Source organism: Lycorma delicatula, chromosome 4 (assembly GCF_047948215.1).
Source record: "Lycorma delicatula isolate Av1 chromosome 4, ASM4794821v1, whole genome shotgun sequence".
NCBI lineage: Eukaryota > Metazoa > Arthropoda > Insecta > Hemiptera > Fulgoridae > Lycorma > Lycorma delicatula.
This window is the reverse complement of record NC_134458.1, coordinates 113,658,488-113,681,524: the sequence shown is the minus strand read 5'-3', so window position 1 is coordinate 113,681,524 and position 23,037 is coordinate 113,658,488. Positions and strand designations below refer to the sequence as shown.

The window sequence follows — 23,037 nt, the reverse complement described above, 5'->3', positions numbered from 1 at the left end:
TGATAAACCAGAACCATTAAATACTATAGAATTTTTATCACCAAGAAAGAAGTTTGCAATGGAGGTGACTGAAAGAAGGAAAAATTTTGAGGAAGATTTTAAGACTAATTAGACTAAACGGAGAATATAATTTAAGAAGCAATAAAGATCTATAGAAAAATGAAAGATATTAATAACATTTAAGAAAAGAAGGTTAATGTACTACAGTAACATTAAAAGAATGAATAAAGATGGATTAGCGAAGAAGGAAGTTAATTATTTCGAAAAACACAAAATATCAAACTGGTTTAAATGAGTTAAGGAGGATTTGAAAAAGGAAAGTATCAAAATTAAAGATGTAGAAAATAGGCATAACTGTAGAGATATAATAAAATCTTCATCAGGTTGAAAAGAAAACATCAAATCCAAATATATAATGGAGTGAAGAAGAAAAGAAAGTAAATGCTCTTAGAATGAGATAATACTGGGAACAAAGGAAAAATAAATATCATTAAAGTAATCATAATTTGCCCCAAAAAGACTAGAACTAATTTTTAAAAAAAATTGTGTAATTATGACGGATGATTGCTTCCATTTTCTTATGTCTGTAACATATTGGCTGAGATATTTTAAGCTATTAAGCTATTAAGTGAATTTTCATGTTTTATTAAAGTTATTATTTCTTGAACTGCTTTTAATAAATAAATTTGAATTTTCTGAAGTAAAATTCACCAATTACTGTATGTAAGCAAGTGAAAAAAAAATGAAGTGAAATTTTATGAAAAGAGGAAAAAAGCATAAGATAATAAACTGCATCCTCTTATAATTTTATAGTTCCACAACACCTGGAACATTTCAGGAAGTAGTATCCTGGAAATTAATGTGTAAAAATGCAATTTCAATTGCAAAATACATTTAACAAATCAGATCACTTAGATTACCAGCAAATTTAAAACAGTTTTCTGCTTACTACTGGCATTTATATATGACTAAATCATTGAAATTGATGTCACTTAAAAAACAATAATAATAATAATAATAATAAAAGAGCATGAAAAACAATGATTTATACATAATAATCTTCAGTGAAGTGAATAACTCTTCAACAGGTAAATTACACTTCTCTAAAGTTATTGGTTAATATGCATTATGTAATATAAAATGTATGATATGGATATGGCAAGATGATAGCATGAAAGTTAACCACATGTTTATTTAATGTTAAATTTTGCTAACTGTACAATTTAATCTTTTTATATCAATAAAACTGAGGAAATGTAAAACAAACTGGAAAAATGGAATTATTTATCACAGAGAAACAAATATTTTTTCACACTTCAGTATAAAGGATTTATCTATTAAATTTATTTCACTTACTTTTTAAAAATAAATTGACAATACATTTGATGGCTAAATTTACCAAACCTGCATGAAAAATAATAATATTGACAGTATTTTCAAAGCATTTATGTTTTATTATTTACAGGAACCAGCTGAATTTGTTAAAGGAATTACTGGAGTTCCTTCACCAAAACCAATCTGGTTGAAAATTGAAAAGCGAGATTAATTTTTTATATGCAGCAAATTATATTTATTAATGTTTTGTACTTTATTTCTATAATTTAAAAATGTAATTATTAATCATTTCCATTTTTATCTTTTTATACTTGCACTGTTACTATTTATACTATAATGTTTCTACTATTACTTTTTTAATGTAAACTTAAAGAATTTTACTTTTTTTTGTAAATTTATTAAATGTTTGTGATTCTGTAAATAAATGGTTTTATTTTGTCACCCTTTTTCCAACCTGCTAGAGGGAATAAACTATAGAAATTAGTAATGCATAAAATGATGTCATGCTGACAAGGATTCAAACCAAATATGCTATCACTCCACCATAGAGGTACAGAGATTTTTTTTGTCTTCAGTCATTTGATTGGTTTGATGCAGCCCTCCAAGAATCCCTATCTAGTGCTAGTTGTTTCATTTCGGTATACCCCCTACATCCTACATCCCTAACAATTTGTTTTACATATTCAAAACGTTGCCTGCCTACACAGTTTTTTCCTTCTACCTGTCCCTCCAATATTAAAGCGACTATTCCAGGATGCCTTAATATGTGCCCTGTAAGTCTGTCTCTTCTTTTAACTATATTTTTCCAAATGCTTCTTTCTTCATCTATCTGCCGCAACACCACTTCATTTGTCACTTTATCCACCCATCTGATTTTTAACATTCTCCTATAGCACCACATTTCAAAAGCTTCTAATCTTTTCTTCTCAGATACTCCAATCGTCTAAATTTCACTTCCATATAAAGCGACACTCCAAACATATACTTTCAAAAATCTTTTCCTGACATTTAAATTAATTTTTGATGTAAACAAATTATATTTCTGACTGAAGGCTTGTTTCACCTGTGCTATTCGGCATTTTATATCGCTCCTGCTTCATCCATCTTTAGTAATTCTACTTCCCAAATAACCAAATTCTTCTACCTCCATAATCTTTTCTCCTCCTATTTTCATATTCAGTGGTCCATCATCGTTTTTTCTACTACATTTCATTACTTTCGTTTTGTTCTTGTTTATTTTCATGCGGTAGTTCTTGCGTAGGACTTCATCCATGCCATTCATTGTTTCTTCTAAATCCTTTTTACTCTCAGCTAGAATTATTACATTATCAGCAAATCGTAGCATCTTTATCTTTTCACCTTGTACTATTACTCCAAATCTAAATTGTTCTTTAACATCATTAACTGCTAGTTCCATGTAAAGATTTATAATCTCTATTGATGAATTTAAGAACGAACACATGAAATTCGACTGGACCTCCCCGCAGACGCACAGCTCATCAGCTGCCAGGTAGAACCGAAAAAAATATTAGTTTTAATTTACAGGGTTGGAGAGGACTCGGGCTCCCGTTGCCCTTAAAAACGAAGGAGAGGCATACTATCACCCCAGAACCTGTATAAATCTATACAAGGACCTTCCCTTAGTCGTGGTGTGTCATTCTTGCTGCCACCCTTCCATCGTGAGGCTGTAAAGCCTCCTCCGCAGGCGGGAGATGGGCCACTGTTAGAAATTTAAAACCGGTGCATTGAGATCACCATTCCGCTCCGGTACAGGCCCGGCTCAAAATCGCATCCCAAATACCTCGGCCTCCCTGTCTCTCCATATGGCCGCTCGAACTTTCACCACTAAATCGATTAGGTGAGTCTTTCCCAATACAGTGGTAGCCTCGTAGGAGGTTGTTTTAAAAACACCACTGCATACAATTAAGGCCCTGCGCTGGGCACTCCCAGCATAGAGCATTAAGTGCTCGATTTCTTTCCAAACTATGTGCCCAAACGGACGACGTGTAAGACGTCATACTTCCAAAGACACCTCGGTACACCATGTACAAATGACAGCTTGTAATCCTTTCGAGCAATCCTCCTAAACTTATGCATCACTGAGACAGCGTCCGCCGCTACTTGCCTAATAAGGTTGCAAAGCAGCAACTTCTCATCAAACAAAACACCTAGGTATTTATGAACTCGAACTCCACTGTTTACACAGCCTTTATACTTAATACGGGGGTTACGACTGTATTATACCCTGTATTATACGACTGTTATATATACTGTATTATACGACTGTCTGCACCCTTGAGAAGCATAAACTTAGTCTTGGGCACAGAAATCTTTAAATTTTGAATCTCCATCCAGCTCTCTGCGACTGATAAAGCGCCTGCGCTCGGTCTTCTAGCTGTGGTCGTGAGTTACCATGAACTAACAGGAGACAGTCATCGCTGAAAGTCTGGGCCGTGACCCCTTTCGGGAATGTCAGTCTCAAAAATCCGTCGGATATTATGTTCCACAGCAAGGGACCGTGAACGGAACCCAGCAAGCTTCCCCTGGTGATGGACTTTTCCACAACTACATACGCATCCTTAAACAGAACCGTGCGATCAGACAAGTAGTCACGTACTAAGGCCTGTAGGGCTACGGGAACATTGCGGCGTTCCAACACATAGAAGACAGAACTCTAACACAAGGAAGGAAATGCTGCCTCTTGCCAATAAAAATTGCTAAAACATATTTACAGTCGGCGCTTTCCACCTCAGCAAGAGCATTTAAGATGCAATCCTCGGTGCCAACCCCTTTCATGAAGCCATACTGTCCTCGATTTTACCTTATCAAGTGAGTTCATATCGATGCTTTCCCAGAGCCGTTCCACTACCAGCCTTTCAAGCAACTTGCCGATTACCGACAAGAGGCTGATAGGTCGATAACTGCAGACCTCAATCGGTTCCTTTCCCGATTTTAAGAGCACCCTCACCAAAGTCACCTTCCAACAAGTCGGAAAGCAACCCCAGCTTAGGCACCCTGAGAACAGCCTGCCACGCGGCTCTCTTATGACAGGCAGCAGATGATAGAAAATATCCGGGTCAAGTTGATCAATCCCCGGTGCCTTTCTCATTGCCATTCGTGAAACCACTCGGTCTGTATCTACGGATTGCACAGTCCGTACGCCAGGGAATGGTATCTCACTAACTCTGATATGGACAGATTCCAGGAATTCCTTACTGATCTTGAGATCAGTATTGGCATTTCGAAGCTGGTTATCCTGGTTGGGGATATGAACGCGGAGTGCATAGAACTTGAAGGTCTTCGTTCTACGGCTGGAAGATATATGTTAACAACAATGCTAGGAATTTTGAACTTGGTGACTGTGAACACCACCTTTGTCCCAACTTTTACCAGTAGAGAACAGGGTTCAGTTTTAGACATTACTGCTGTCTCTACACGTTGTGCCCATAAAATAGTTAACTAACACGTGGTAGCTGAGGAATTTTATAGTGACCACAAGGCTATTGCTCTAGGGACTTTACAAACTTTAGGGACTGTATCGAAGCTGTTAGTGACTGATGACCCAGAATATACTGAAATCTTCTGTACCCAAGAAAGACGATTTTCCATAAATGAGTTTAAGTGGGTAATCATGAGAATAAATATTAAGAAAGCCCTGGGGCCTGACGATGTCTTGGGTATCTTTATTATAAAAACTGGCAGAGAACTACCCATGGCAAATTCTTGAGGCGATTAACAAAGCATTGACAAAATGTACATTTCCTAGAGCCTGGAAAGAGGCTAGGTTGGTCCTAATTCCCAAAAATAAAAGGGGTCAGGAGTCCACATTTAGACCGATTTGCCTCCTCAATGTCATGGGTAAGGTCTACGAGAGTATGCTAGCAGAAAGATTGAAAGAAGAGATACAGGACTCGGGGGGACTTTCTTCACAGCAATTTGGATTTATACGTGGTAAATTCACCCTTGCTCCAATAAGCAGTGATTAAATCAGCTAAGAATAAGGCAGAAGGTAGGAGGAACCAGACAAATCCCGCTGGTCGTCCTATTAGATGTTCAAAATGCATCTGAAAGTCTTCTATAGTGGCTTGTTTTGGAGAAAATCAGGAAGAGAGGCATTAGTGAATATTTTGCTACCATCAATAACTATCTGTTCGAAGGATCATTAGCGTGGCTATGGGCGATGTAGGGTTTCGAATCGTGGAGGGGTCCCGCAGAAATCGGTGTTGGGCCCCATCCTCTGGAACTTGGCATTTGATTATATTTTGCAAAAGGAGCTCCCGGGGGACAATACTTTGATTGCTTATGCGGATGATCTTGCTCTTCTCACTGCTGGCCATACCGAGTCAGGGGTTGCGGTTTCTGCAAATGGAGTATTAAGGATTATCAGTAATTGGTTACAAGCAAGAGGCATGAAATTGGCCCCACACAAAACTTCAGCCCTGGCGATGGTGTATCGTAGCAAAATCAGAGATCAGCATATTTGTTGACGGACTCAGGGTGAACACCTCTAAGTATGTAAAATACCTTGGAGTTTACATTGTCAAGGCATGCAGTTTTACAATACATACATAAATTAGGCAATGCATAATAAATACATAATGGAGGCTTCAAAAAAGGCTGAGAAGGTTATACTTACTCTTGGAAAGCTTATGAGCAATAGACGGGGACCCAGTCCCAGTAAAAGAAAGCTTATCCTTACGGCTACTACTTCGGTGCTTTAAAATGCAGTGCCGGTCTGGGCTGATGCCCTGTATGTCAAGAGAAACCAAAAAAAGGAGGCCTCGCAGCACAGAAGAGGAGCTATCAAGATTGCGTCTGCATATAAAACAATCTCCGGCCCAGCAGTTGAGGTCATTGCAGGAGTTCCTCCGGTGTACCTCAGAGCAGTTCTGCAAAAAATAACTTATAGGGGAATGCGAAAAGAAGAGGCTACTGCATTGACGATTAGTGAATGGCAAGCGAGTTGGTAAAATTCAAACAAAGAACTATGGACAAGACGACTCATTCCACGGTTGCAGCCATGGTATACTAGGAACCACGGTGAGATTGGGTTCTTCCTGACCCAGATGTTATCGGGTCACGGAGAATTTAATTCATATTTCCATATATTTAGGAGGGATTTACTCCTATGCGTGTATTGTGGTGACTTGGATACATGCAAACACACATTCTATGTGTGCCCACGGTGGTTGAGCATAAATCAACAATTGAAGCTTACAGGAATTACATCGGATAATACTATTAACATCATGCTGCAGGGAAAAGAAGTCTGGGCAGCGGTTGAGCAGCTTGCCTACTGTATTATCAAAAAGAAGGAAGCCGAGCTCCGAGAGTGGGGTGCAGACTAATATGGAATAATATGAGTCATGATGACTGTTTGCTTGTCAAAAGACCTCTAAGATTGAGGTGAAGAAACTGACCGGAGAGCGAGGGGGAGAGGGACAGCCCTCTGTGTAGTTGCCGTCCGTCTGTGCTGCATAGACGGGATGATGCACGGGGACTCAAAGACACCTCTCGGGACCTAGTGATGCTTGACTGCGGGTCAGGCCCCGGTAGTGAAGTAAAGCTGAGAAAGGAGTTTTAGTCGGTAGGGTGCGGGAACACATAGGCCTTTAATTATATCTATACATCTAGCAGAACCCAAGCAAGAAAAAAAGTGAACATATTATCGGCGTCTTCAATTAATTTTTTTACTACTTTGTTACTCGCCAACTATTAATAAATATTAAATTAATTACTTTTTATTTATTGGAAATTATGGAACGATTTACAACTAGAGAAAAAACTGAGGTAATTTTGCTTTACGGGAAAATGCCACGGAAATGTTGATCAGACATTTTCTAAGTAAAGAATTGTGAAACAGTTTAGTGATGCTGGAAGTGTGGGGGGACCAAAAATAAGAACCGTCAAAATAATGTGACAGCAGAAAACAATGAAATAACAGTGGCTGCGGCGATCACTATAGATCCTAATGTAGTTCAAGGATTTCGCGTGACTCCGAGATATAAAAAAAACCAGTGTTCTGAGAATATTAAAACGTCAGACATTCCATCTATCCCCACCATATTTCACTGCATGGCAACGAGTTTAAATTGAGAGTAGCATTTTGTCGATGGGCGCTGGAAAAAGTACAGGTAGATCAAATTATTTTTTCTTAATGTTTTATTTTCCGACGAATCAGGTTTTACTAATCATGTAGCAGTAAACAGACATAATATTCATTATTGGACAGTGCAAACTCCACAGTAGCTAAGGGAAGTAGAACATCAACGTCCGTGGACTGTCAAAGTTTGGTGCGCAATCACAGGCTGTACATTAATCGGACCGTATTTTTTCGATGGAAATTTTAATGGAGAGAAATATACAATTTTCTAGAAAATCAGTTGCCTTTACTGCTTGATGAACTACCCTTGGAGAAGAGAAAAACGGCGTGGTTTCATCATGATGGTGAAATATAATAATCGTTGGATTGGTCGAGCTGGTCCAATTCATTGGCCTGTTCGATCCCCCGACATTACTCCAGTAGACGTTTTTTTTATGGGGTTACTTTAAAGACCTAGAAGTACCAACTACCCCTGAAAACATGAAAGAGCGTATAACAAACGTCTGTAGAGATATTAAGAGAGAAACTCTATTAAATGTTAAAGTCTCGTTCTTAAAACGTATCGAAAAATGCATGGTAGTAGAACACCACTTCGAACATTTGTAGCTGTAATTTATGTGGAGTAAGTGTTTGTAATTATTTTTAATAAAGAGCATTAAAAAAAATTAAAATATCAATAATTCATTAAATCAAATATTTTCATAGAGTCGACGTAACTTAAGTGACCAAAGCGTGCTACACACGTAGGCTTAGTAATACCGGTACGTACTATTTGATTAAAAAACTGATTTAAAAAAATATTTGATTAAATATTTTTAAAATAAAATCAAATAATATCGTTAAAAAAATTCATTAATTTTGATTAAAAAATGTACTTTATGTTAATCCTTTGCTTGTTTTTTATTTAAAATTTAACATCAGCTGGATGTAACTCGTCAGCTGGGTCAGACCTTATGAAATTAAAAACACCAATATAGACCTACATCATTTTTGAAGACGAATAACTTTAAACTATCAGTTTTAGAAAAAAAATTTATTTTATTTTTTTGCAAAGAATTCGATTCTGCAATAAAAAATATAGGTTCCTATTTTTTAAAAATTAAGTTAATCTTTAAATTACCTTATTTGACCTTATCAAGGACAACGTAGGTTGTGAACGTATTTCCCCCTTTAAATGGAAAAACTAATAAAACATTTTTCTAAAATGTGTAGTTTTTGAGATAAAGACACAATTTAAATGGACCACCTGAATGAATATATTGAGCATATAAATATTGGTCCATTTAAATTGTGTCTATCTTAAATACACATTTTAGAATTATAAAATTGAATTCCGGTTAATAGGACCACCGGTTATTCGGGGGAGCCGTTTAATTGGGGCATTTTTGTTAAAACAGAAACATATTGATATAATTCATGTAAAATTATGCCGGTTTAACTGTCCAAAATGCCACTTATATGGCCCACTAGCTCGTTCGTTTCCTTCTTTTACTTCTAAAATATCACAATTTTATTAGTGATTTAAATCGTTTGACTGTTTTTGAATGTTGTGTTAAGGGAGGTAACTTCCTTCTATCACTGGTTTGCACAGTACGCACTGGTGCGTGGCGATACAGATGACACCATGCAGTTATGACGAAGCAAATATTTTTATTTATTTTCTTCATTGCGAACCCATTGGTCATTGTGTATGATGCTGCTGTTTTCATTTTTCCGTAATCATTTTTAATCATGGGTCTCTGATACAAACACATCGCGTTATCTGGCTCAAAAAACCCAATGGATCGATTTATTGTGCTTTGTTGGACGAACGTCTGGCAGTGACAAATTAAAACTTCTTGTTATTGATAAAGCAGGTAAACCACGATGTTTCACGTGGATTAGAATGGAGAGTTTACCTGTGCATTACTATTTTAATAAAAAAGCCAGGATGACAAGTCTAATTTTTCGTGACTGGCTGAGTGCTTGGGACGAGTTACAGAAAAAATCTAGAAAGATTTGCTTGTTTATTGATAACTGTGCTGCTCATTCTAATGTACATTTACGAAACATTCAAATTGAGTTTCTGCCACCGAATACGAGTTTAATTCAACCGCTTAACGTGGAAATAATAAAAAATGTTTAATTTATTTACCGAAGTAAACTAATAAGTTACATTTTAGAAGAAATTGAAAGCAATACGTTGACTTCCTCGGCTAGAGCTAAAGATGTTAGTGCATGTAAATATGTTGCAGGCCGATAGTTGGGATGAATTGAAAAGTAGCACTATCAGAAATTGCTTTGTCAAAAGTGGTTTAAAAGTCACTGCCGACGATAATACTGAAACAATCGATGCTGATAACAATGTTTACATTTTTTTGCAGCCCCAGGTTCAAAATTTTGAAGTTTTCAAATATAGACGAAAAAATACAACGCTATGATTAAAAACATTACTGGTAATCAACAACTGGACGAGATTGAAAAAGATGAAGACGAACCCGATGTCAAACGCGCATCTACACAAGATGCAAAAAAATTCATTGACGGACTTCAGCAGTATTTTATACAAGAAGGCCGTGAAGGAAGCCTGCCAGAAAAACTACAAGTCTGTGCGAAATTTGTAGAACGCCAAGTATTAAAAGGAAGACGACAAAATAAAATAATTTTTTCAAAAATTTTAAAGTAAGACATTAAAGTATTTTTTTATTGTACTGTTCATAAATAGCAATCATTACTGCACTTTGTACCTTTATTTTGTTTATCAGTCGTTTTGTTTCATTTATTTTTTTAATTATCTAAGATTACAAAAACTACTCGTTAATGCATTTTACCAGAACAGTCGTTCTTTTTAAATGTAATAGGTCTGTATTTATACGAGGATCGGCTGATAAATTTTGCACACTAGCAGGCTACACGGAGAAAAAAGGTACTATCGAGTTGAGTGTAGCAGCACATGATAGCTAAAATTCCCTTCTACTAACCTGCGATAATGCGTTGAAATCAGTTTACCGGTTTGTTTTCAGTAGCAGTTAAAATGGAGTCGAATACAGCCAATATGTCAACATGGTTAAAACAGCGCGCAGTGATCGAAATTCTAACAGCAGAAAATGTGAATTCTACGAATATTTTTCATCGTTTAAAAACGGTTTACGGTAGTGAAACTGTTGACAGAAGTACTGTGAATAAATGGGCGTTGAAATTTCGCGAATGTGAAGCTGGTAAAGCGACAAGTGAGGACGCACCTCGCAGCGGACGACCAGTTTCTGTGACTGACAAGAAATATCGAAAGGAGGTGGGCGATTTGCTTCAAAGTGACCGGCGTATCAGCCAGCTACGCATCGATTTAGTATTTTTAGTTGCATATCTAAAGAACGAGTAGGCCATATTATCAAACAATTGGGTTACCGTAAAATCTCCGTACACACTCTCCGATGGCTCTCCGCAAGCTGAAGTTTAAGCCTATTCCGCATCCGCAATACTCGCTTCGGATTTGGCTCCGTGAGATTGCTACTTCATCCTTCATCTCAAGAGGGGTCTCAAAGATAACCATTACACCACCGACGGACAATAAGGTGAAGGAAGCCGTGGCTACTTGGATCCTAGAAAGACCGCCAGAAGTTTTCACTGACTGAATGCAAAAACTTGACACACGTTGGGAAAAGTGTATCAGTTTAAACGAGGATTATACTGAAAAATGAATACTGCATTTTGTAACTAAGGTATTGTACTTTCAATCATTTTTTATTTCATTCCAATATCTCTTTTCATTCCCATGCTACATGTACAAAATTTAACAGCCGAGCCTCGTATGTAACTACGTAATGTAAACGGACAGTAAATAATGTATGGTATTTTATTAGAAAGGTATTGTACGGTAGAGTATTGTAGTTTACGGGTGAGTATATGTTGTAATTTTATAATATTTAAAAATAGTAAATCGCCAATTCGAGTTTAATAATTAGAATACACCCATATACCGTATTTGTGCATAGCTCCTCATTTTTCGTTAATATCGCTTAATAAGGCCAGCCGTTTAATAGAGCAGGGCCATTTAGCCCCGGTCCCGAAGTGGTCCGATTATCCGTAATTTACTGTGTGTATATATATATATATATATATGCACACACACACCCTACTTAAAGCTTAAATGAAATGTAATTGTAAAGTATAAAGTAATAATAATAATACCTCATAATATTAACCATCCATATATTTAAATAAGAACACAAACTCAATAAACATTAAACAATTTAAAAATAATAATAATATTTAACAAAAAAATTTAACCAACAAATTTTACAAATAAATGCAGAGACATGTCTTTTTTTAAATATAAGTTGTACTTGGGGAAAATTTACAATTAACATACAGTAAATTGTACTACATGAAACAAAATGTTTACACAATAATATAATTAAAAAACAGGATCGTGAGCAGTTTACATACAAAAAATAAAAAATTTACTTATATAAGAATACATTAAACTAATAAAAAAATTAAAACATGTATTTTTCTACATATAATTAAAATGAAGGCTGTGATTCACAGTGATTAATAAAGAACATCATGAAAGAAACATTAACAGTTTAAAGTTTTATACCTAACACGTTAGTGAAAATTTTGTCAACAGTTATAAAAATTTCTTAAATTAATAATAATGGAACCTGAAATACAGATTTAAGAGGTGCAAACAACACGGAATGAGATTCATTTTAAAATAAGTCTACACTCAGTTAAGAAATTTGTTATTTTAATTAAAAAAACCCAGTTCTAACAATTAGTATTGTCAATTTTATAAGTATTCCATCATATGTGCTTAAATTAAATGATATTTAATTACAACTGAACCAAAATATTTAAAGTAATAACTAAATATGGATTGTATATCATAAAAATGTATATAGTATGAATTTCTAGCATAGGTATAAACAGCACTGTATTTATTATACAATACAAAGCTATAACGAGCAAATATTAGAAAAAATCTTTGAAATATCCCATTTCATTCTTGAATTAAGTACCCCAAAAAATATACATAAAATTATATAAAAAAGATAAAACGGGTTCTGTGAAAACTACAATTTCACAAACTGGTCTCATTATGCAACATCTCAAAACGTGGTGGGATGGAAAATGAAATGAAAATAATTCATCAAAGCTAAAGTAAAGTTTAATTTACCAGTTTTCCCCAAATTATTTATATAAGTATAAGTGAATGAAGTTTTGTTTTTCTTTGGATAAATTAATACATGGGATTAACATTAGGTCACTGGTTGATACTCATAATCATAGTAGTCAATAAATAGCATTAAAAAAATTGTTTTCAGCAGCAATTCTATGAAAATTAATTTACTATTAAATCAATATGCCCAACACAAATGCTTCTTTTTGTTAAAATAAGTTAAGCTTATAAATTTTAGAGCATACGCACTGAACTTCTGCTCAAGTATCAGAGTTAAGCATAAGTTTAACTCTGATACTTGACTTTCTGACCAGGAGTTTGAGGCCAGCTGTAATGCCTCTCAGAAATAGAAAATAATTAAAAAATAAGTATTTTCTGGCCAACAAAGAGTGCTAAGTAAACCATTCCCAGAAAAAAATTGTTGGCCATGAATCCCACTGAATTACCATAAATCAACCCATTTAACAATGGATGTCTGAAGAACCAAAGGAATATTACAAAATTCAATATTTCACAAAGATTAACAGGATTCTTATAGAATAACTTATTAAAAATCTTTTAGTAACATTATCTTGGACTGCATAAGCAAAGTCTTAGAAAGGTATTAGTTTTCTAAGTATATATGTAATAATGAAATTTTTAGGAATCCTTAATTCTGATCATGCCTAGAGTTCAATGAAACAATATTTGGTTTTCTACAGCATGAAACACTTCAAAATAAAAATAAACTAATTTCTGTTGTAACATTTCTTCTAGGTGCAGGATCTAATTTGATAAATCAACACACAAGTATTTTTAGAGATTTAGAACCGAGTTAAAAAAAATCACACAGTTTGTTTATGAAAGAATACATCAGCTTAAACTTTGAGCAAAATGATTAATTTGTCATTTATTTTAAGAAATAAATAATTTCTTTATATTAAATAAGCATTCGTTACAATGTAAATTGAAATCCAGGTTTTATATCTGTATTAAAAATAATTTTACCTCTAACCTAACTTAAGGTGTACATTTTATAAACTTCAACTACCGCCATCACAAGCAGACAAGACACTATGATAGGGGCACAATTATTTTGAATAAAAAATTAGAAATTTGAAACATACAATTGGTACAATAATGCCATAATGCTAAAACCAAATTAATAATATATACCATAGAGAACTGATTTCATGCGTTTCTATCAGTTACAAATTTGATAAAGAACACACTTTTATACTGAATGTACTATCAATTACATTTGATTATAATCTATTCATGTTAATTAATCTTTTCATTGACAAATGTCATTTAAAAGCAATCTTATTATACTAATATAATCTTTTGATAACTTTAATTTTTTATAATTTTGACAGATTTTTTTTCAGTAACTTTCAGCGACTTATTTTAAACAATAACAAAAATTAATATGGACTTATAATTAAAGCAAATGTGCATTTATACTCCAAAACCCCATGTATAAATCATAATTAAAAAACCCTAAATATAATTCACACAGTAATTTAAACACCTTAAATTTTCCTAAGTTACTTTATTATAATAAACGTTATGTGTGAATACATATATAAAATTTATAAATTTCATTTATAAAAATGAAAAATACATGAATTAAACATTTAATTAGTTTATTAGTATATAACATGTACACATTTTTCATTATCATTCTGTAATTTAATTAAACCAACAAACTTTCACTGATCTTATGAGGATTTTAAGAATTGAATATTTTTCTAATCTTGTCTATGTTTTTAAATAAATAACATTCTATTACAATCTTGCTTCACCACTATTTACATCCTTTTTTCAAAATCTAAATTAATAGTTTACATGAATAATAGTAATTAATTTACTTTACACATCATTAAAAAAAATCACATACACTCATATTAGCTATATAAAAGTAAAATGGTATATAAAAAATTTTTATTTCTCTCTTTTTTATGAGTAAGTCACTACATAAACTTAAAAGCTTTACATACGAATATAAAATTGAAATTTTTTCATATGAAAAATGGCATGCATGACCAAACATGGGATCTTTTGGATAAAGGATTAAGAGCAACCATCTGTCATAAGAGGTTGGCAGATGAATAAATGTATTTATATTTAATATCAGTCTACAAGCAGGATGTTAATGATTTAAATACATTCTGTAGTGAATATTTAAGTGTTTGTGCTATTGTATTGAGTTCACTGTTGCCACAGTCTTAAATAAATTTATCAATACACAATGTAATCTCAAAAACTTCTTTCAAAATAAAGCTAAACTTAAACACAAGGATTTTCAGTATGCACAAATCAAAATAGATAAAAACTATAAAAATTAATTCAAAAGTTATTAATAAAATAAACGATATTTGATTATATATTTTTTAATATTCTATACATTTAGAAAATTTAGAACAACGTGACCTATTTCATCTACAGAAAATGTTATTTTAACATTCATATCAATACATAGCAATGAGAAAATATGCTAATTTAAAATAATTGGCACAAATGAATTAAGCACAATAATTCCAGTAATCATTAATTATATCATTATGGCACAAAGAACACAATAAACAAAATAAAAAGTAAATCGTACACTGTTTAAGCTAACTTATTTTTCAACTTAAAAAATTCTTCTGGCAAAATATTCCATAAGAAGTACCGGCTAACAATTTACAATGCAGTTTAATAAAGCACAACAGTTACAGCAAATAGTCAATAATTAAATGTATTTCACTTTATCATATCAACTAATCACTTTATCATAAGCTCACTTTCCATATACTATAATTCAAAGATCTTCCAAAATATATAGTAGAGGGATAGTTACACAAATGTATCCGTTCCCTAAACTCTTATATAACACCTTCCTCTTGGCACTTCCTTATGTCCCTTATCTACCTCGCACCTTATGAATACTTTTTCTCATAACATCTGCTATAACGAATTGTCAATGTTTGTGACTTGCACAAAAGCAACAGAAGATGGGTGATCATTTTAACAAATATCCTACAGAGTATCTAAATACTCATATATAGTTAATAAGTGATGAATCTTTACAAATGTTTGTGTATTTATAAAATGAATATTTTTTTAAATGTTTCTCAACTAATTAAGACAAATATCTGATAATTATAAATAATCAGTTTAAAGCATAAATGAGAGAGAAATTCAAATAGTTTTTATGGTAGTAGAATAATTTTACAAATAAAATGATAAGCTAATTTATAATAAAGGCACATTAATTAAGACACATTAAACAACTATAATATAAAATATATAATGAACAATATTTTTTTAGAGACATAACACCCATAAGCATACATAACACAAAAAAGAATATCAAATACATTGTCTGCTAAGGTCGTTTCTAACAGATGATTCTAAAATGCCGATTATAAGAAAGCTCATAGATTCTAAATACTTTTTTTTGTAGAAATTGCCAAATAGGAAGTAGCCCAAGGTATTATAACTGCTCATTTCAGCACTGATTATGATTAAAAAATCACTAAGAAAATACACTTTTTTATAAATAAACTATCAGTAACTTAATTTATACTGTATTAGAAAAAAGGGTTTTAAAGAATCTACAAAAATTAGATGAATACAGACATAACACAATGTTAACATTTTGAAACAATGGAAAAGGAAGTAAAGAAAACAGAAGTTTGTCTATATCCTTCCTTCCTTAATTGATGTTTGGTAAATGCACCGATGATAATGCACAAAAAAGTAACAGTCCCATTAACTGCTAATTGAGGCTGGGTTATGCTATTTAATATTTTATAAGATTTGGTTATATGATAATTAAATCCTCCATTATCAATATAATATAGTTACATCATGATTACTTACTTCAATATTAATTAACTCTTAAATAAAACAGCATCAGTCAAACCTACGAAACCATTTTAAATAATTGATTCTTTTTTTTTTTTTTGTTAAAAGCTATCAGTGTATTATATACCAAATCATTGGCAAATTAAAAACTTATTAATAGGTTATATGTACCCAAACTAATAACAGCAACCAATGAAAAAGATACTAGCAGATGCTTGTATCCATACATTATTGAATGCAAAATTATTACCACTATTATGCTTAAAATATCTCAAATTCATTCTATTAGAATAAATGTTTTTCTTTGAGAACATAAAAATACCCTAAAACCTGTTTTCATTCAAATAATACTTGCAAATTCTACTCAATGGTACCAGACAGTACTGTAATATCTAAATAGTATATCTAAATAGTATATCTAACACTCCCACTTAAGAGCTGCTTTCTGAACATCAACAAGAACAGAGTCGGGTTGCTGTTATGTTATTTGGAAAATAAATTTAAGAGAGGAAAAAACTATAAATCCAAATTAATTAATAAAATAGTATTAAAAACTAATAATGCACTTCATTTAATAAAACCTTATTTAAAAACTACTTTTTCTATGTTACAATAATTTTTCCATATTTTATATTATTTTTACTTCTTACGCTTGTTTATAATATTACAATAAATATGAGTTAAAATTATTATAAAGACATAGATTATAAATACATACCTTTTGTTATAATACACTAGTAGCAAACATTTCTTATAGAAATAGTAGTGTTATTTTTGAGGCAGTAAAATATAAAATTAGTTTAAGCTACGTTAAACAGAATAAAGACTAAAAGTCATGGAAAACAAAAATGCTAGATCTAATCTTCAAGGCACCACATATCACCTCAGTTTATTTTTTATAATGTTTAATAAATTTATATTTTTACGCTTTCAATGATTAAAATGTCTAATATATTAATAAAATCATCAAAACTCAATAAATATTTGTGCTACAACAGACTACTGTTTTTAATCCCTTCCCAATACCATTGACAAAAATAATTACAAAACTGTATGACTAGTAGATATATGGGAGGAACTATGCTTCAGGGAAATTCAGAACTTTGTAACTATTACATTAAAACCTCATAACAATTGACAGAATGAATTAATACTCCTCTACATGTAGTTATTACTACAGTTAATTCAATGGCCTCTTTCTTCATGCAAAGTGTAAGCTGTGATACCTTATACATAAAAAAAACACAGCATGTATGGAATTGTATGAGCATGATGGGCATTGTATTAAACTTGGGTAATTATATAAAAGCTTAGCACCAACACAAATGGTCCAATCTGTTGTGCAGAATTTAAGGGATTTATGTTGAAGATCAAATGATCTATCTTTTTTAAGTAATATTGTTAATTTATAGTGAAAGAAACAGTGCTTAATATGCACAACCTTTTACCAGAGACTGTTGATTGTGCAAAATTTGGTTACAAACTTCTTGGTGCTTCTCAATAAATGAACAAGCATTAAAACATGGCAAAGATTATTCATTCAAAATAAACAAAGACCCATCATGCACAATTCACGCAGGATTAACAATAATATTGTTAGATCTGCTGCCGATATAATGTTATTGTTATTTTTATATTAAATCTTATAGTGTATAAATTCAGCACTAATAAAATAACTGCAGCAAGGATAAAATCTTATAAACCCCTATATAGGGGTTAAGAATTAGGGGACTAAAAATTATAAAACAGTTAATTTCACTTTTAAGATATTTATCTCAACAGTATTAGAGAAAGAACAAACCTAAACATCAACCATACATTACAATGTTATCAATAAAATTAACAAAAAATTTTTAACTTTTAAAAAACTTTCAAAAAATAAATCTTTTTGAAAGGTTTTAACCATGAAATAAATAAAAAGTTGTCTCTTTTTCAGCAAATTATAAATAATTGAACAATGTGGCTAACAACAGTGTTGATCATTTGTCCTTTCCATAGGTAATATCAAATACCTCATTATATTTGGATGAACTAGAGTTTTATCAAATATTTAATGATGTTTAAAGAATCTTTACATGATCTGATACGTGAGCATTCACACATACATAAGCATTACTTACCCTAAGTTGAGGTCAATATGGAATATTTAAAGCTAGCCACATTTTTACTTATGTAGAATATTAGAGTATATTTAAAATAAAAGTATACGATCACAATGATACTAGTGAGAAACAATTGACAATAAAAGGAAATGAATACCTGGTGAACTTAGACCATGAAACAGTATGCTGGTAATAGGCATATTTTGTGCCCTGTCTGTCAGACAATGCCGAGTTGACTGAAAAATTAAAATTGTGACTCATTAGTAATTCCTGGGAACACAACCAGCCTTTGCAGGTTTCTTCATGTCCAAGAAAACAAACCATTAATAGATCATATTGAAAAAAATGTAAACGTAATCAATAGTTTTGTAATAACCACCTGCTCAAAAAAACAATATGGAGACAGTTGTCACCAGAAAAAATTAGGCATTTTTTTAAAATGTTTATAAAGTGAATTTTTTACAAAGAAGCTGTAAAATGGCTATACTGATAGTAACTACATATCCAAAGATAAAAGTAAAACTGATTGAGAAAGTAAAGTTTTTTAAAACTAAAATAAGCAATTACTAATTGCCTAAATCTATTTATAACTAATAAGTTAAAAAAATTAACATTTAATTGTCTTTATAATCCTTGATTAATCAATTTTTAGTTTAAAAAAGTATTGTACATTCTTAATCTTTAATTTTACATGCAAATTATTTCCTCTCCCAAACAAAAAAATTCTAAATATTGGGGAACATTTTCAACAATAAAGGTTTCAACAAATTAATACTGGGTTAATTATGAGGGCTGTCCAGAGAGTAACTTACTTATATTTTGAAATAAAAAAACCAACCAAATAAAAAAAAGAAATTTTATTATGTACATTTGAAAGGGACAATCTTAAACTATTTTTTTATGTAGTCCCCATTTAAACTGAGACACTTATCATAACAATGCACAAGCTTTTCTATTTCTTCTCTGTAGAAATCTGCTGCCTTAGATTTTTGGCACCCATCTTGCACAAAACTTGTGATAACTAAGCTTCCTTGATACAATTTTAAGCAGTAAACTTTGTGAAATTTGGGGGAAATGAAGCAAGAGTTCTGTAATCATAATGCAGCAATTTTCACAAATTTTATCGTTGATTTTTGTCAGTTCATCAGTCACAAGGCTAGATCAACCGCTGCAATCCTCAACATGAATATTGGTGTGGCCATTTTTAAACTGAAAGCACCACTGCCTCACTCCACCTTTTATTCCTCCATATACATCACAAAGTTGCTGATGAATTTCAAGTGGTTTGAGGTTTTTTGCCAATAAAAACCTAATCACTGAACGCACCTCACAACTTGCAGAATTTTCTATTGAAGCGCAGATTTCAATACTTCACAACGAACAAAGTAGAAAAATCACAGTCCACACGCAATGACATCTTGATGCATACTGAGTGTAGAAACGTTTCGATGCAAAGATGGTAGCCCTATTCCATCCATCTCTATGCTAGACACAAACGTAAATTACTTTCTGGATTGCCCTCATATTAAAACTGGGTTAATTTGATTTGTTGGTATTAATACAATGTAATACAGTAAAAGTATTACACACTTTTAAAAAAATGAGAAGATGGGAAGTCAACTATTTGTATCTTATAGAAAAACTACAAAGTTGACAGGAACAAATATTATAATATATTAATATAAAACTGACTTTAGACAGCACAACTTTATACAGTAAAACTTTTATAGATAATTTTATTCTAGAATTAAAAACTTTTTGAATTAAGTATATCTAGCTAATTAAAAAATATAAACTTATTACTCCACAAGTACAACTGTACTTGTTAGTTTATATTTTGTAATTAGCAAGATTGTACGTACAAAGAAAATATGGACTACAAAAAAAAAAAATTAATTTAAATAAATTAATTAGTATAATTTATATAAAAATTTCAAATTTGATATGTTTAATAAAAAACATTTTGTACTTTTATTATAATTTTAAGAAAACTTATAGCTCATTAATAATAAATTCACAAATCCAGACTATAACTTTTTGTAATTGGGTTAATACACTTCAATATCAAGAATAGGCAAAAATAAAGAAAAAATATAATGTAATGGACAATAAAAATATGATATCCTTAATTATAGAAGTATCTGATTAATTTCAGGCATAATTGACAATAATATAAATATTAAACATAGAAAAAAATTCTTACTTTTAAATTAAAGCTGAAGTTTAGACTTTAAACAGTTATCAATTAGCTAAATCAAATTACAGTATGCTAAATGTATAACAATAAAGAATTATAATTAATTATTTAATATAAGAATAAAAAGTGGGACAAATTTTTCATTATTTTACACTATAATACAACAATTATCGTACACAACCTTTTTTTATAGTTAATTATACACTAAACTATACATAAAGTTACACATATACAATGTAATCCCACCACTAACTCAACATATAACTTGACATCACAAGCTAGTGATGCTTTAATTCACAGATATCTTTCTGATCTCTTTAATAGCATTTACTTAAAAATCTATTCTTTCTTTTGATTCTAAATACTATATAGTGTTTTTACTAACAAAACTCTTCATGTTTATATGAAAACATTGCTTTCAATCTGAATGCAATTTTGCTATGTAAAGAATATTTACTCATCCCATTCATATAATATGCGAGGCATTCTTATTAACATCCATTTATATACTTAAGTAATTTTTCATTTTTGTCGTGGTAAATTAAACATTGGGGATTTATTAAAAATTCTGTTGTTATTTTAAAATATAAAAGTAAATTTGTTAGGATAATGTTGTATTAAGTCATGAATGAGCTGCAGACATCTTAAGAAGCTTTAAGTTTAAATTATATTACAAATTTAAATTTTTAAAGTGATCTTTTTTTTAATGCCAATTTGCAAAACAAAAATATTTTAGAAATGGCAAATTACTTTACAAAAATAAAATGATAGTTCCTGTAGTTGCCTGTAGATAAACAATCCATTGCATATAACACTTTTAACCTAGCAGGGGAAAAGTTATCTGTTGGACATACATCAGTAGAATATATTATATACTTTTAAAGATTTATAAACTCAATTTAGTGGTTTACTGCTAAAAGCTAGTATTTACCACAATGTTAGTGTATATTAAATGTGGAAGAAGTGTCCACATAATCTGACATTTTTGGAAGCTCCCCCTAAGATTTTCTTTTGCAAAGTTTGTGAGATTACACTGTGTATGTCACAAGATTAAACCAGAAAATATAAAATAAAATATAAATTAATATAACCTATTAACCTAAAACAAATTATATTTAAAATTATTAAATTAATTAAGTACACAAGCGAGGATTATTTTGATAATAATAAAACTATACAATATTCCAATGATAACACAAAAATAAAATGGATATTCCTATAATTATAAGATTTAATAAAGTTGAGAATTTAATCCTGCAGCATTTTATATTAAACACAATGCAAATCTACAACTTTAAGATGCTACCATTAATTATATTTTTTCATTTTTTTTTTGTAATTTTAATTTTCAGGACTTTAAACTTTTAATATATATAAACTCTAAACTATATAATAGTTTTATATATACCTGCATACAAAACTACACCAAAATGTATAAATCTGTACATTCACAAAACAGAACATCCTTTTTTATATCTGTAGAAGTATATTTTAAATAAGATAATATGATACACGATATAAGTACGGTAGATGCGAGTTATGCTAGAGGATATACAACTAAGTGTACCTCTATGAATGTGCACAACGTTTTATATTTTGTGAACATTTAAAAAATTTATTATATATAAAAATCAAACCTAATGTTTAAAAAGCTTCAATTTGAATTAAAAGAAAAATAAAACACCCCATTGGCAGCATCATAAGTTGTTAATAGAGTTTTTATTACATTTCATTATATTAATACCAGTAATATAATTTATATCCATTATTTTATTTTTTTTTAATATAATTACACTGTCTTTTTAAGAAAAAGTATTTATTTAATTACATTATTTTAAGTTCTGCTGCTTTAGTAACTAAAAAAATTGGTTTAATTTGTAATCTACTAAGGCACTTTGTTGCTTAATTAGTAGATAATGTTTAGGGATTCTATTTTCTAAGTTCAAACTGTGTTGGATAGAGTACATATTAAAAGTGATACATTGTAAAAATAAATATTAGAATTTTATTAATCTACTCTTAATAAGATTATCTGATCTGAATTATTTTTGTTCTAGATTATCCAAATTTTCTGAAATCTGGGTAAGCTGAAAATTTAGTATGCTAACTGATCAATATTTATTTAAACTCAAATAAAATAAAAATTAAGAAATGATTACATCCATGCACACTAGATGTATTTGGAATCATATACTAGTACACTGTCTTGTTACAAGCCAAAACCATCTGAAATAACTACATCTCCTTTACTTTATAAAAAGATGACAATCATCATATATTTCTCTTATTATCACTAGCTATCTAAAAA

General features: G+C 31.1%; 2 protein-coding genes across 5 annotated transcripts in view; one reads left to right on the top strand and one right to left on the bottom strand.

The window, feature by feature from the left end:
- Nucleotides 1-1,760, top strand: part of LOC142323766 (cytochrome P450 3A24-like) — a 66,253-nt gene extending 64,493 nt beyond the window's left edge. Inside the window, exon 14 of the mRNA XM_075363953.1 lies at nt 1,466-1,760. Coding sequence (XP_075220068.1) covers nt 1,466-1,546 — 81 coding nt within the window. The 3' untranslated portion in view covers nt 1,547-1,760. The remainder of the gene's footprint in view (nt 1-1,465) is intronic.
- hfw (leucine-rich repeat domain-containing protein hfw) overlaps nt 1-23,037 on the bottom strand; it is a 107,422-nt gene that overhangs the window by 19,853 nt on the left and 64,532 nt on the right. For 2 of the 4 annotated variants that reach the window (XM_075363958.1, XM_075363957.1), the window contains exon 10: nt 18,690-18,768. The exons of 1 other annotated variant lie outside the window; for it this stretch is intronic. In XM_075363958.1, the coding sequence (XP_075220073.1) occupies nt 18,690-18,768 (79 nt within the window). Of the gene's footprint in view, nt 1-11,609; nt 18,769-23,037 lie in introns of those variants that run through there. One more of the 4 variants, XM_075363955.1, reaches the window with a different exon arrangement.